This window comes from Leptonychotes weddellii, chromosome 5 (genome assembly GCF_054177405.1).
Source record: "Leptonychotes weddellii isolate Sample4059 chromosome 5, ASM5417740v2, whole genome shotgun sequence".
Taxonomy (NCBI): Eukaryota; Metazoa; Chordata; class Mammalia; order Carnivora; family Phocidae; genus Leptonychotes; species Leptonychotes weddellii.
The window spans coordinates 107,334,415-107,349,635 of record NC_138373.1 but is presented as its reverse complement, the minus strand read 5'-3'; the positions used below and the strand labels follow the sequence as shown (position 1 = coordinate 107,349,635).

Here is a 15,221-nt window from a genome sequence, read left to right as displayed (position 1 = left end):
AGGCAGTCGCTTAACCAACTGAGCCACCCAGGCGCCCCAATAAATAAAATCTTTAAAAAAGAAAACAAAAAAGTGGTCAGTTTATTTTTTATGAAATGAATTGTAGTTATTAACTTGTTCTGTAATACTCAATTCTTATTTCCTTTCTTTGCATAAAGCTGGAGTTGATGTAGACGTGGTCATGCTTCAGGAATCCAGAGTTTATAAGTTGGATCACAGGCAACAGTTCTGTTATAAAAATGTGCTTATCCCAAAATGGCATGATGTGTGGACACGGATACAGGTAATAATTTGGAGGCCCCTGGCTGGGGCAGCTTCTGTGAATATCTTGTCTGTCTGTGATTAGTGAGTACTTTGAGACATTTTCCCCCTTCACACACAATTGGGGGGAAAAAAGGACTGTTAACAACCTTGTTAGGGTTCAGATTATCCTGAATTGTGTTTTCATCAGTAAACATTTATACTTAGTTTTCCTGTCTCTGTTCCCTTAAGTAGCTTATAATACTTGACTCTGAGGTAACCTTCCTTCCTCTTTTTCCCAAAGAAGCTTTCTTCTTGTCCTCTCTCTCCTTCTACATACACACAGACACACACACATATACATGCACGCATGCGCACAGACACACACACTGACACGTGCGCACACGCACCCCCCCCCCCCCCGCCCCCGCCCCGGCCAAAGGCCTTATGCCTTCTTTGGCCTGAAAACTGTTGCGTGCCTGTCAGGATGTAAACTCTTTTGCCTGGCTGTTCCTATTCTATTTTGATTCTACACAAAATGTTTCATAAACCCTGTGCCTGAAGTTTTCCCTAGATAAAATGACTTTGGTTTCATTTATTTCATGACACTATTAAGCCACGTGGCAAGCGAGGATGTCTGGCTGTAATAATGATTGAACAAAATGAGTCCTTTTGGAAACGCTGCGGCTGCTGTAGGCATAGTTACTGATAAGAGCATTTGTTGTTCACATCAAAAACATTAAGGGTGGGCTTGTGGGTTTTAATTTTCTTTTTTTTATTGTCTGATATAAAGATCATGTTCCATCTGAGACACGTTATAACCAACATTTACCCATAATCAGTGATTTGTGACAAAGGGTTGAACTTCTCAGCCTGTCATTATGGGAAACATTTTCAGTTTTCTGGGGCTATTTCTGCCTGGCAATTTTCTTAATATTCTAGAGCCTTATTTTGTATGATCTGTCATAAATAGCTACAGTGATAACTCTTTCACCTTGGAAGTCTTTTTTCCCCCTGTGTTGTTCTGGCTTAATAGCAGATTCAGATCATGTTAACAACAAGACATTCTAACAGCTGCCTCTGTGTACTATGTACAGTGTTATTTGCCCAATTATGTTTGAGCCGTTGCATCTCTATATTTCTTATAAGCCTTGTGGAAAACTGGCACTATTACTTATTTAGCTATTTAGTCTCACGGTTTTTTAAAACCGTATTTATGAAAATTTAAAATTCCTACTTCTTTCTCATCCTGATTTTACTTGTGTTACAGATCCGAGTAAATAGTTCCAAACTGGTACGAGTCACCCAGGTGGAGAATGAAGAGAAACTGAAGGAGTTAGAGCAGTTTAGTATCTGGAACTTTTTTTCCTCCTTTTTAAAAGAGAAATTGAATGACACCTATGTTAACGTGGGCCTATACAGCACAAAAACCTGCCTCAAAGTCGAGATTATAGAGGAAGACACCCAGTACAATATCATCGTGACCCGGAGTAAGTCTTAACCTCTTTTTTCTGGTGGATTCTATTGTGAAAAGGGACTGAGCTTTCGAGAGTGTAATTAGTGATACAGAGAAGTTAGCCCAAGAAAACTCCTTTCTGGTTCTGATTATAGCCAGAGTACACCACTGCTCCAAACAGTTAAGAGAGTTTCTCTCCCATGTTAGGCCTAGAATAGAGACTTCGCCTTGGGTCATTCTGAGTACCTCCTTACCTCGATTTGTGAAGACTTGTGTCCTGATACTTCCAGTGGCCCTGAGCTGATATGCCTAGTGTTCTTTAGGGTAAGACACATTTATTCCTGCCCTCTGGGCCCTTCTAGACAAAGTTAGATGTCCTGAATGTGTAGACCTACATTTGAAGACCTGAGCAGGTAAATAATAAAAACTGAAGAAAAGTAGAACTGAATATTAATACTTCACAAGTAAAAAAGATTTGTGGAACCATAAGTAACTATGAAAATCACTGCAGTTTAAGGCTTGATATTCAGTGGAACTGGGAGTTTTCCCTTTTCTGAATATGTTTGAGAAAGTTTCACAGAGGACTGGGATCGTTATCCTGTTGAATTTTCTGACTTTTGGTCTCTCCTTGGTTACTACCTAGGGTTCTGGGATGTTGTGAATAGCAGAAACATTCCTGGGTTTTGCTACAAAATATGTTGTGCCCTTCTAACTGTCCTATGGTTCCTCAGGTTTTTTTGGTTGTATAGAATTTGACTTTTTTTTTTTTTTTTTTTTTGGTGCTCCTTTTACGTGTACTGATTCTTCTTGCTCCTGTTCTGTTTGTGGACCTCCCCTAAACTCAGGGCTCTTGAATGTGAATGCTGTGGGAGTGTCTGGTATGCCGCTGAGGGGCCTCTACTTGGGCCCCCTGTCCTGGGTGAGATGTGTTTGAGTGTAGGCTTTTCCAACACAGTGCTTGTGTAGCAGAAGGAAGTAGGTGGTGGTGTTGGGCAAGAAAAGCAGCCAGTTAGAGAACAACAGAGGGCCCAGACCCAAAGTTCTAGGCAAATCTGCTGAATCCGAACCTGTGAGTGACTTTCGCGGGAAAGCCGGAGTGGTAGAGACCCCTTGTGGGCGATTGCATGAAGTGCTGATGGCATTATGCTTGGCTCCCATCCAAAGCAAAGCCTAGTTTCTTTTAGCCTTAGCATAGTAACCAAAATAAAAATAAGATCTCCAGAAAAGTACAGGTTAGACAGAGACCTTCTTATATTTTCTGTTTGGAAGGGTTCCTAGGCTTTGTGTGGAATTTACAATGCTGTTTAGGTAGGTTGTTTGCGTTTATAGGTGACCCTTGAACAGTACAGGGGTTGGGGTGCTGGCTGATTTACCCCTCCCCTCACTGGAAGATCTGCATATAACTTTTCTTTTTTTAAAGATTTTATTTATTTATTTGACAGAGACAGCGAGAGAGGGAACACAAGCACGGGGAGCAGGAGAGGGAGAAGCAGTCTTCCCGCAGAGCAGGGAGCCCGATGTGGGGCTTGATCCCAGGACATGGGATCATGTCCCGAGCCAAAGGCAGACACTTAACGACTGAGCCACCCAGGCGCCCCAGTCTGCATATAACTTTTGACTCCCCAAAACTTCATTATTAATAGCCTGCTGTTGACCGGAAGACTTACTGATAGCATAAACAGTCGATTAACACATATTTTGTATGTTATACATATTACGTGCTGTATTCTTACTATGAAGTAAGCTAGAGAAAAGAGAATGTTGCTAAAAAAACCATAGGAAGAGAAAATACATTTACAGTACTGTGATGTATTTGTCAGAAAAAGTCTGTGTATAAGTGGCCCATGCAAATTCAAACCCATGTTGTTCAAGGGTCAATTGTATTTTATTAGCTGACCAATAATGCCAACATTGTCTTTCATTCTATAATGCTTTATACTGTTTGTTTTCCCTATCAAACAGAAGTCTTTATTTGTTTCAGGATTTGACCCCAAACTCTTCTTCATTTTCCTCCTTGGACTTATGCTATTTTTTTGTGGAGATTTGTTGAGCAGGTAGGTTCCAAGGCTGGAGTGCAGAATGACAAGGCTTAGACCCACCCTGGTTGGCTTTTATCATAGAGAAAGTGCTGCCCTTCCCTTTTCCACGAGCTTTATGGCTAGGCCATTGCCTGCTTGGAAAAATTTTTTAAATACTTTAATACATGTTACAATTTTTGCTTTTTTCTTAAATTGAACAAGATTGGCAAGAATGAAATTCTCCTATTAAGTTGAGCCATCATGTGATGGGATTTAGCCAGTACATCACCACCCTTTCCACCATTCGAAATAACATGTTAAGTCCTCATTTTTACAGGGCCATGTGTTGGTGAATTTCATGCCATTCAGGGGTAAAGGAACAAACACCAACCACTTATTCATTTCCTGTTTTTAGGAACCTCCTAGCTAAGCTGGGTGAAACTGACATGTACAAATAAGAAAACATAGATAACTGAACAAACATTGAACAACGGTAGAATCAACCTTAACTCTGTACACAAGTAAAAAGAATATTTGTGGAATAATGAGTGAAAGCTACCCATTGGAGTTTGAAGTTGGGCTGGAGTGAAATTGGTAGAAGCTGTTCCTTATTTTGGGGATCCCGAGAGAAACTCACAGTGAGGGAGGAATGCCTGGCAGGAAGAGCGTGGAGCAGGAGCTCTTTATTCTGGGCTCTGCATCTGGTTTATCTTTCTGGGTAATCAGTTTAGTTCCAGTTTCCAGTGTCCACTCAGGCAGTATCCTTGCACCTTCCTTTTCCCCAGTGAAGCTGGGCAATTCCTCAGAAGGAAGATTGTCCTTAAAAACTGGGTTGGGATCGTGAAACTAAGCAGAGGTTTATTGCCGGCATATATTTGAGGGGCCTCACTGATACCAGTCCTCATAAGCCAGGAGCAATTACATTGTACCAGTCCCATCAGTGTTCAGACCTCAAGATTTAGACATAGACCTGCTCTAATCTGATACCTTTTTTCTGTCTTTCGGCTGTGATAGTTGTTCTTGTTCGAACAATGCCATGTATGAAGACTACACACATAGTCATGAAGTAACGTTTCTCTCTGCAGAAGCCAAATCTTCTACTATTCCACTGGGATGAGTGTGGGAATTGCGGCCTCTCTACTAATTGTCATTTTCATACTGTCCAAGTTTATGCCCAAGGTAAGTAGCAGAATCCTCATCTGCAGTCAGGAGGAGCTTGGATAGTTGAGGGACTGTTTTCTTGGATAATCTGACAGCACTGAAAATTTGCATTGGTGGCTGATAAGTCAATGTCCTTTTTCATTGACTTTTTCCTTGATTCAGAAAGGTACTTTCCATGATGACACTTGGAGCCTGATTACATACAAACTCCCCCTTTTTATTTAAAATCCTATGCACAGTGGGGAATGAAAGTCTCCTTCCTGCTTGCTGATTACATAGCCAGGCTTTTAAGTTATTTAGCACCTCATTTTCCCAGTGGTCTTTGTACACTATACCATTTTAAATATATAGGATGTCTTCTTAAGGGATGTGGTTTTGTGCATTTTTAGTAGGTTGAATTTTTTTAAAATCATAGTTCCATTTTGCTGCTTTTATGTATGGGAAGCCTGTTGTAACTTTTTGTTTTCACTTCTACTCTGTCTTAGAAAAGTCCCATTTACGTCATCCTGGTGGGAGGCTGGTCCTTTTCTCTGTACCTCATTCAGCTAGTTTTAAAAAATTTACAAGAGATCTGGAGGTGTTACTGGCAGTATCTTTTAAGTAAGTGTTGTCGGTTTTGCTTTCCTTTTTATATGTTTATAGGTTGCTTTGGTTCATTTGATCCTGAAAAGATGTTGCCTGCTTACAGTCCATGCCATTTTATTAATCTGTAAGAATCATAGTTCTTACTTTATTTCTAACCCTGTGCAGTTGTCACATTAAATGAAAACGGTGCTGCCAGGGAGAAGACTTTAATTGGTTGGTGTTTATAAGTACACTTCTCTTTACACAATAGGCATCTTGCTGAAAAGTTATAAATTGACTTTATTAAGATAATCCTATTTTAAATACACTTGAAGACCTTAAGAAGCAAAGGACTCTGCAGTGGATTTTTCTATAAAGTGAAGATCCTTTGGTTGTACAGTTGGTAATCCTTAATCTACCTTTTGAGAAGTGATTAATCTGGATTATCATATATTAGGCTTTTTTAAACCGACCATTCTAGCATTGTTCAACATGTAGCTTTAATCCTCCATTTGAACCAGATAAATTTGGAAACAACAAAGGGTAGAAACTTAAGGAGATAAATATATTTGAGTAATGAAAAAAGCGTGAATAACTGGGTAAAGATCTTATCCATTTTCCTAGTTCAATAGGTGCCATATAGTGAATGCACTGCTGCTCCCTGCACAAATTATTTTTACCAGTTATAGATGAAAAAGAATGTTTTCTGATAACTCTTCTCTTAGGCTATGTCTTCACAGTTGGATTCATGAGTTTTGCAGTCTGTTACAAGTACGGGCCTTTGGAGAATGAACGAAGTATCAACCTGCTGACCTGGACCTTGCAGCTGATGGGCCTATTTTTCATGTACTCCGGTATCCAGATACCACACATTGCCCTGGCCATTATCATCATTGCACTGTGTACTAAGAACCTGGAGTACCCTATTCATTGGCTGTACATCACCTACAGGTGACCGAAACGCAATATAACTTTGTATTGAAACACACCATTTGGGATGCAGTTGCGGCAAAGGGGTCCAGAGGCGTTGACCCGGGAGCCTCTTTGTTCATGGAAATTGATTGTATTATATAGCTTCTGCTTTTGTTCCTTCCAGGTCTTTCTTTTTAGACTCTCTAAAGGCATTTTTAGAATTTTATTCTAGTCATTTTATATAAAAGAAAAACATCCAGTAAAGTGTCATGTGTTCCTGTTACCACTAGGTGGTGCAAAGTATACCACTTTTATGCCACAGGCCTCCGGGTCACCTGGTTCCGGATTATTTCACATTGGTTCTCAGATTGTTCTGGGAGTTCTAGTCTTAAGATGTAGCTCACAGTGCGTTATCATCTTGTATAGGAACATGGAACGGTCATAGATTCTGAGGTTGTCAGTGGTGGTTCTATTATACATAGTCAAGGTGATGCCTTCAGTTTGGGGAATCTCAAGTTAATGGCCCACAATCTTATACCATCATTTTCTTGTCATTTTTCCACTTTCCAAATATTTTGTCTATCATTTATTGGAAAATAGGTGAATTTATTCACATTAGTGAATACTCTTGATTGTCATTCCTAGTCTAACACATCAGGAATATATTATAAGTAAAGATGTCTACAGAAGAAAGGTGGGGATGATGACTCTTAATGTCCAGGCTCTCTGCTGTATACTTGGCTCACTGAAGGAAGCTGGAGGGCAGGCTGGATAGAAATTACTGATTAATGATTCATGATGTTATTTTGGTGAGCACAGAAAGATGTGTAAGGCAACAGAAAAGACTGTCCCCCCTCGTCTCCTGACAGAAGAAGAATATCGGATACAAGGAGAAGTGGAGACCCGAAAGGCTTTAGAGGAGCTTCGAGAATATTGTAACAGTCCAGACTGCTCTGCTTGGAAGACTGTTTCTCGAATCCAGTCTCCAAAGAGGTAAACTCTTGGCCAGCTATGCCAGGCATCTCTCAGGGTATTGTGACCTTGAGTTCTAACAGAGATCATACTTCTAGATAAACATTTTGTATTCATGGCTTTGTTTTCCTGTTCATGTAGGAGTAGTTGAGAAAAAGATACATATATCATCATATGTTAAGCATATCCTCAAGGAACCATCTACTCTAGATTTGATTGTAGCATTGAGAGAAGACTCCAGTACCGTATTGTTTCCCGTGTGATAGTTTTACATTGCTCTCTGAGTGGTTTTTTTCTGTGGGGTTGGGGGAGTGTGTTCCCTTTTTATTTGGGAGCAACTGTACCAATGAGTATGTGAAGCTTCAATTTGGAATCCTGATGGCATAAAATTTATAGGGCCATAAACATGAATAAATGTGTAATGCTCCATAATCTTCTCTTATCAGGATTACAAATGACTAAAGGAACCTTAGCACTTTCCTCACTAAAAGGATAGGCTAGTGCTTATTAAGCAGGATAGGATTTCAGGGGATGTTGGCTTCTGACCCCAGCTTTCCTCTTTTCTTTATTTCTTGCTTTTAGTCTGCTTCCCTGCTGGAGTAAGGCAGACTCTATAAAATTTGAGCTGTGAGTGTATCGAGGGTTTCACTTTGTTCTTATTTTGGAAGGAGACCAGAAAGGACAGAAGGCAGGTTCTTAATGAGTATCATTTTCTCTTTTCCAGATTTGCTGACTTTGTGGAAGGTTCTTCTCACCTCACACCCAATGAGGTTTCTGTCCATGAGCAGGAATATGGATTAGGGAGCATCATTACCGAGGATGAAATCTATGAGGAAACATCCACTGAAGAGGAGGACTCAGATTCTCGGTATCCCGCTATCACACAACAAATCACCTCCTGACTTAGGTGGTAGTCAGTCATTTTTATGTGGACTGGCTTGGTACCTCAATGGTCCATGTTGCTTGTGTGCACCGTTGCTTCTCAACTCCTTGAAACAGGGTGAGATGGTGCAGAAATTCTCCGGCTGAAATTAGAGGCCTGAGTAGGCCTCCCTCTGGAAATGGTCTTGGTGGTCTCTGTGGGATCCCTGAGGGAGAATGGGTGAAGTCGTGAATGCTTTCAATGCTTCCCATGGGTTGTTGGCCCACCTGTGTTTCAAAAACAAAAAACTGGATGGCCACAGCTAGCGCGGTGTTCTAGCTCCTCTTAAAGATCGACTCGGTGGTGGTATTTCTGCCACCAAAGCTGGCACTCAGAAGTGAGAACTGTTACGTGTGCAGTAACTCTTTCGGACCCTAGGCTGCGTCTTCCAGAGAGAAATACGCAAATCTGAGCCTCCTTCACTTCTGCTTTTCTTTCAGTGACTTTAGAATAATCCTTGTTTTAGCTGTTTTAAGAGGAAAATAGATTTTTATTTCTGTCTTGTTTTTTAAACAAATATATTTTTTTAAATATAACAAATTCATGTTCCAGAACGAGCAAGTGCTCCAGATTGACAAGCCCATAGGTCCCTACATGTTTATTAATATGGATTATCCAGTAAAGCCCCAGAATTGTTGTGTTGGGCTTTGAATTAGTTCTCACACGTTTGTCTAAATCTTGCTTGCTTTTAGGAACATGCCTGTGAACCCTTCTATAGGGGAGGTCTGTCAGGCTTTTTATTATATCCAAGTTTTAATTCTATCTTAAGACATTTGCATTCTTCCCTTCCCATTCTTCCTTGCCCACTTTTGCCCTTTCAGGAAGTGTCTATTTCCTCAACTGTGAAGTATGTACAGTTTAGAGTTTGTTTCATTTCTTATATTCTCTTCCCCTTTGTTTGTAGCATTATTCCTGCAAGTAGGGAGAAGTGATCATTTTTTAGAGAATTTAAATGCTTTTTACATGCCCTCCATTTTTCCTGTCAGTGGGACACATATCTTTGAGTTGCTGTGGAATCAAGAACCTCTCTCCTTTTCCTTTCTCTTCCTTTGTCTATCCATTCTACGTGTTCTTTTCAGCCTCTCCTTACCACCTGTACTCCCCCCGCCCCCAAATCTGGCTACTTTGTAAGCCCTGAGACTATCTGGGTCGTTTCCTTGATGCAACATAAAACTGTAGCTTTGTAACGGCCACAGTCCACATTGCCACGAAATAGACCTCCAGGTTATCTTCATGCCTCTGGGTGTTCATTCACCTTTCAGGATCACAGTTTTCTGTGCATTTAGTACACTTATTTGCAGTTCCATTTCTGACTAGAGATTCATGCTGCCTTTTATTACAGTGGCATTAGTTCCAGATTCTTTTGCCATTGGAAAGTACCCTTATAAACCAGCAGTGTCATTTATGAGGGAGCAAATTCCCAAGTCTCTGTCATTTGCTTGGTTCTGTCTTGGTGATCTTCACCCCCGTACCTTGGAAGAGGCTATAATGACTCTAGCCAGGAATATAGGCCCTGACGGCCGGAGCACAGCATCAGGCTCACTGGTGTACTGTGATCATGGAGACGGCAGATGATTTTTTATAAAACTGTAATGACTCCTTCAGACCAGTCACTTAACAGATAATCTTGAAAGGCCCTGGGCTCATTGCCAACTTCCAAAATGTCAGCTCTGAGACTCCCCTCCAGGTGGCCAGTTGATTATTACCACCAGTGTTTTCCACAGCTTTAAACTGTCCAAAAGTGGCTACTGCCTCAGTTGGCAGCAAATACACATACAGTAGAAAGTGGAAACACAGTATTTGGTCAGATGCTATGGGTTAAAGTTGCAGGGCAAAGGAGCTTTATATTGGGAAACCTTTATGCCTTTGTAAATTATGTACGTGGTCAAATTTTATCCCTCTGCAGAGAACTGTAAAATAATTCATCTGTACAGGTGGTCTTAGGATTACCCGGGGACTTTGGTGCCTTCCCCCAGAAAGCTCGTTTGGGAGGTGGTGGCTTGCCTCCAGGTGACTTTCCCTGCCCTGCCTCTTATCTTTATCTCGGTGAGAAAGCACTGTGAAGCAGGGAGAGAGTCTCCTCTTTTTTTGTTTCGTTAAACTCCTTGTGAAATCTCGTTTCCACCTCCAGACCACTTTTTTTTTTTTTTTTACCGTGTTTGAACTTGGGGCAAGTAAGATCAAACTCCGTTTATTACTCCGTGTCTGTAGTGGGAGACCTGAGCTGTAGGCGGTGGAGGTGACCGTGGGTCCTGCAGCGTGACAGCTTCTCTGAGACCGGGAAGGACGAGGGTGCCTTTGGTGTGCTGTGTGTCCTTGCTCTGCTCCAGATGCTTCAGAGCCTCCAAGTGCCCACAGATCGCTTGACTCCATAAGCCTTCTTCGGGGGCTGCTCTTGTCTCCTTCTTGGCCACTTAGTCTGCTGGCTCAGTCACTACTTGAAGCCCCCACTTAATTTTCTCTGGCAGTTACCTCTTGCGATTCAGCATAGTCTCATCTCTCCGACTGATCTCATCAAAAAGGATTGAGGGGATAACCATGGAGTGAGCTGGACATCGGAGCCATGTCTGCTGCCATGTCAGCATCTTGCTCGCAAATATCAAGCTGTAAATTGGCCCTAGGGCGCAGGGTCTCTTCAGCATTGGAAATCTATCACCTCTAATTGGTCTGACCAAGTTATGTAGAGCATGACTGCCATTAATGGGAATATGAGAGCCAGCTGGCCTAAAACATTTCCCCTCCACTTTCCCACTCAGATTGCTTTCACGAGACCAATGGAACCAATCACCAAAAATAAGGACAGTTTAGCAACTTGGATGTCTTCTAATAAGAAAGTCCTATCAGCCACTTCATCCCACCAAAACTAGTTTATTTTCTCCTCCCAGGTCCAAGCCTTTTATGTCTGTTACAAAGGGGGAGGGATTGCTAATCATAGTCTTTGGGTCCCAGTGTTCTATTTTGTGCTGATACATCCCATTCAAGGCCTAGCCCTCTCTTCACTGACTGTGTTACTGTGTTCCCTTCAACCCAATTCCCACCTGGCATATACGTTAGAGATCTGATGAATGAAAGGACCCAAATAGGCCAGATAGTCCTCCCTGTCCCTGATATCCATAAAAAGCTTGGAAATGGATTATGCAATTGCCCTCAATCTTTTTGTTCCAGAAAAAAAGATGGGCTCAGATGGATGCCTGCATAAAAATGGTTCTTAGCTGTTTACTCATAACTTTTCTCTGAATTGAATAGTGAAAGTTGAAGTAGGAGGAAAGGAAATTAAATGTCCTTCTAGTATTCCTTTGGACTCAGGTCTGACATATGAGATAATAACCTATATTGAAATGCCAAGAACTTTATCTCAACCAAGGAGAGGACCGTTTGACAGATTTATTATGCCTTCATGTTACATAGGCACTGAAGCCAAGTAATAAACATATAAAATAGCCATTTGCACAAGGCAAATGCAAGTAAAACCTCTTGTTTATGTTTTGATGTAGCAGAAATTGATTATTATGTTTAGGGAAACCTATGCAGTTATGGTGATCCAGTGGTATCTCTTGGTAACTTAGCTCACGGACCTAGTTGCTGTTGAGTTGGATTCTAGATGGTTACTACCTTGAAAAGGTGTTTGGTGCCTTATGTGATGGGAGCCAGTGCCTGCTAGGAATAAACAAAGCAGATTCCTGTCCACATCAATACACATAAGCTTTAGTGGGGAATGGGAGTGGCACACACACAGCCTCCCCCAGATTTGGGACTTTTGTCTCCCCATCCCCTGCCAGTGTGTGTCATCTTCCTCTTCACACCCTTGACAGTAACTTGAAAATGGTGGCTCATCTTCTCTGAACTTTGCTGCAGATGGGCGGCCTTCGCATCACGTTAGTATACTAGAGAGCTCATAATGTGAGTATTAGAACTGTTGCAGCCTGCCATTGCCTCAGTTTCCCATGTTTGTGGAATTGATGGTGAAATAGCAGGGCTAAGGAATTCCTGGGTAAGTTTTAGCCTGTGGGTAATGCCTTAGTGTTGTTTTAAAAGATTTGTCATTTATATTTAAAATAAATGTTCACAAATGTTTGAAAGGAACAAAACGATCAGGGATGGCTCTTTGCCATGGGTCTCATTTTCGCTCTTTTCTGTAAGAAAAAATAACAGTGTCTTATTATATATTTTTTCATTTTTATTGTACAAGTTTGTAAGTAATCCCAATTTTAATAAAGTTTTATAGACTATATAGTGGTCTCTCTTAATGAACGTGTACTTTTCTTATTTGGATCTCTTGAGGCAATTAGCTTCTAAGTTTCATCTTTTTGATGAGATGGTGTTGCATGCCATCTATTTTCCTTTTTTTCTTAACCACCACTCCCCACCCTGGGTCTGCCTTGGTCTACTTCCATCCTTGGCCTGGATGATTTCCCAGCATGCCAGATCTCGAAGGGGTATTCTTGCAGGAGTCACAGGTTGTACGACCACGCTGTCTCACAGGGAAAAAACGTATAGGCTGTTCCTAGTCCAGGGAGCTACTCCGATTGTGCTTTAGTTCTTCTTCTTTTTTTTTTTAATTTATTTTTATTAGACAGAGAGAGAAAGCATGAGCAGTGGGGAGGAGCTGAGGGAGAGGGAGAATCTCCAGCAGATTCTCCACTGAGTGCACAGCCCCACTCGGGGCTCAATCTCACAATCCTGAGATCATGACCTGCACCGAAACCAAGAGTCGGACACTCAACTGACTGAACAACCCAGGCGCCCCTACTTCTTCCTATCTTTTGTTTCTCCACTGGGGTGAGGGGAAGACCTGTGGATCCAGCTGTGGGGTGTCTGCCAAGAGCTTTGGGTAGGGAGAGAGGGGGCGGGGCTGTAGTGAGTATTAGGGGCCATGGAATAAAAACTTCAATTATGTGTAGGCCTGGCTTCTGTAGGAGGAGTCTGGTACCTTCCATTTTCTTTTATGTTTTAGCTATTTCCTTTGCTCTGGGGATCCGTTACAGCATTTGCATTAATTCTCTGCCTGTGTCCTCTCTTCTCAGTTATTTAGACTACATGGAAATCTATTGTCCATTTTTCAGACAGTCTGTGAAACAGGAAGAATCAGGAGGAGATCATATGTAAATTTATGTAGATGAATGCACACTAATGGCATCTTTTCTCCTCTCCCCTCTTTTTTTTTTTTTTTAAAGATTTTATTTATTTATTTGACAGAGAGAGACACAGTGAGAGAGGGAACACAAGCAGGGGGAGTGGGAGAGGGAGAAGCAGGCTTCCCGCGGAGCAGGGAGCCCGATGCGGGGCTCGATCCCAGGACCCTGGGATCAGGACCTGAGCCGAAGGCAGACGCTTAACGACTGAGCCACCCAGGCGCCCCTCTCCTCTCCCTTCTATAACTATACTAGGTAAATAAGAGATGGAGGTGATTATAAATCATTGAATTAATAAAAAAGCATTATTGCTAGGTATGCAACATCATAGGGTTTTAGTAAGGACAAAAAAAGAAGTGTGAAGAAGTTCTTCTCAAACTTGAACATGCGTAGGAATCATCTGGGAAGCTTGTTAAAATGCAGACTTCTAGGGCCACCTGGGTGGCTCAGATGGTTAAGCGTCTGCCTTCGGCTCAGGTCACAATCTCCAGGTCCTGGGATCCAGCCCCATATCGGGCTCCCTGCTCAGCGGGGAGTCTGCTCCCTCTCCCTCTGCCTTTCTTCCTGCTTGTGCTCTCTCTGTCTCTCTCTCAAATAAATAAAATCTTTAAAAAAAAAATAATTCAGACTTCTGATACAATAAGTCTGGGTTGAGGCCCAAGATTCTGCATTTTTTTTTTAAGATTTATTTATTTGCAGAGAGAGACACAGCGAGAGAGGGAACACAAGCAGTGGGAGGGGGAGAGGGAGAAGCAGGCTTCCCGCTGAGCAGGGAGCCCGATGTGGGGCTTGATCCCAGGACCCTGGGGTCACGACCTGAGCTGAAGGCAGACGCTTAACGACTGAGCCACCCAGGCGCCCCAAGATTCTGGATTTCTAATGAACTCCCAGGTGATTCAGATATGGGGTGTGGACCTCACTTTGAATAGCAAGGATGTAAAACACTTAGCTTGTTGCCTGGCACATAGTAAGTATTTGATCAATGTTACTAGTTGACACCAAATAATTTGTGAGAGTCAAGAAGACCCTCTACCACCAAACATCTTCACCATATCTGAAAACTTCTGTGTTTTTATTGTGTAGCATCTTTTTAAAATGAATATACTTGGGGCACAATATTTGTTTTAAGTTTTGCTGAGTTTTGACAAAAAGAGTTAATTGACAGTTGTGTAACCACTCCTGCAGTCATGATCTAGAGCTTTTCCATCACCCCCAAAGTTCCCTCATGCCCCTTATACAGACTAGAAATGTTAATGGGGAGAAGAGGAAGGGGATTTCAGAGTCATGATGGAGGAAGACCAGTCAGCTCCAGTTACTTGAGTTTTGCCTGGGATCAGATCCCAGTCCTGCATCCCCCAGGCCTCCTCTCATCCCTGGAATGCTTTGACAGATCTTGAAATCGCCACGGACTTGGATGTGTATTTGTACCTCATTAATTTAGAGTGACCCATTCATCCCAGTGTGGCCAGAACCTTCCTAGTTTTAGTAGTCAAGTTCCCACGTTCAGAGGACTCATCCTAGGTCCCAGACAAACTAGGATGGTGGGTCACCCCAGCTGTGATGTTGATTCCATTGTGTCTCGCCTGAGGATGCCATCTCATTTTAGAATCCCTTCTCTCGTGTGAGCACATAGGAGACACTCAGAAAACGAGTGAGTGGGTCGACACACAGATAAACCCCACACTGTGGGTGGCTGCAGATTCCTGGCCTGGAGAACAGGAGACCTGGGTTCCAGACCTGGGTTCCCAGGATCACACCATGGGAAGGTGGCTTCTCACCCTAGGTCTGTTTCCTCCACACAAAAGACAGGATCTGTGGTCCTTTCTGCCTCTGATCCAGATGCT

The 15,221-nt window shown here is 42.2% G+C and overlaps 1 protein-coding gene across 1 annotated transcript in view; it reads left to right on the top strand.

The window, feature by feature from the left end:
• The window catches only part of NEMP1 (nuclear envelope integral membrane protein 1), a 20,983-nt gene extending 8,491 nt beyond the window's left edge, over positions 1-12,492 (top strand). The window contains exons 2-9 of the mRNA XM_006749497.3: positions 159-283; positions 1,511-1,730; positions 3,678-3,750; positions 4,800-4,893; positions 5,361-5,475; positions 6,165-6,390; positions 7,171-7,344; positions 8,048-12,492. Of these exons, the coding sequence (XP_006749560.2) occupies positions 159-283; positions 1,511-1,730; positions 3,678-3,750; positions 4,800-4,893; positions 5,361-5,475; positions 6,165-6,390; positions 7,171-7,344; positions 8,048-8,225 (1,205 nt within the window). The 3' untranslated portion in view covers positions 8,226-12,492. The remainder of the gene's footprint in view (positions 1-158; positions 284-1,510; positions 1,731-3,677; positions 3,751-4,799; positions 4,894-5,360; positions 5,476-6,164; positions 6,391-7,170; positions 7,345-8,047) is intronic.
• Positions 12,493-15,221: the final 2,729 nt, after the last annotated feature.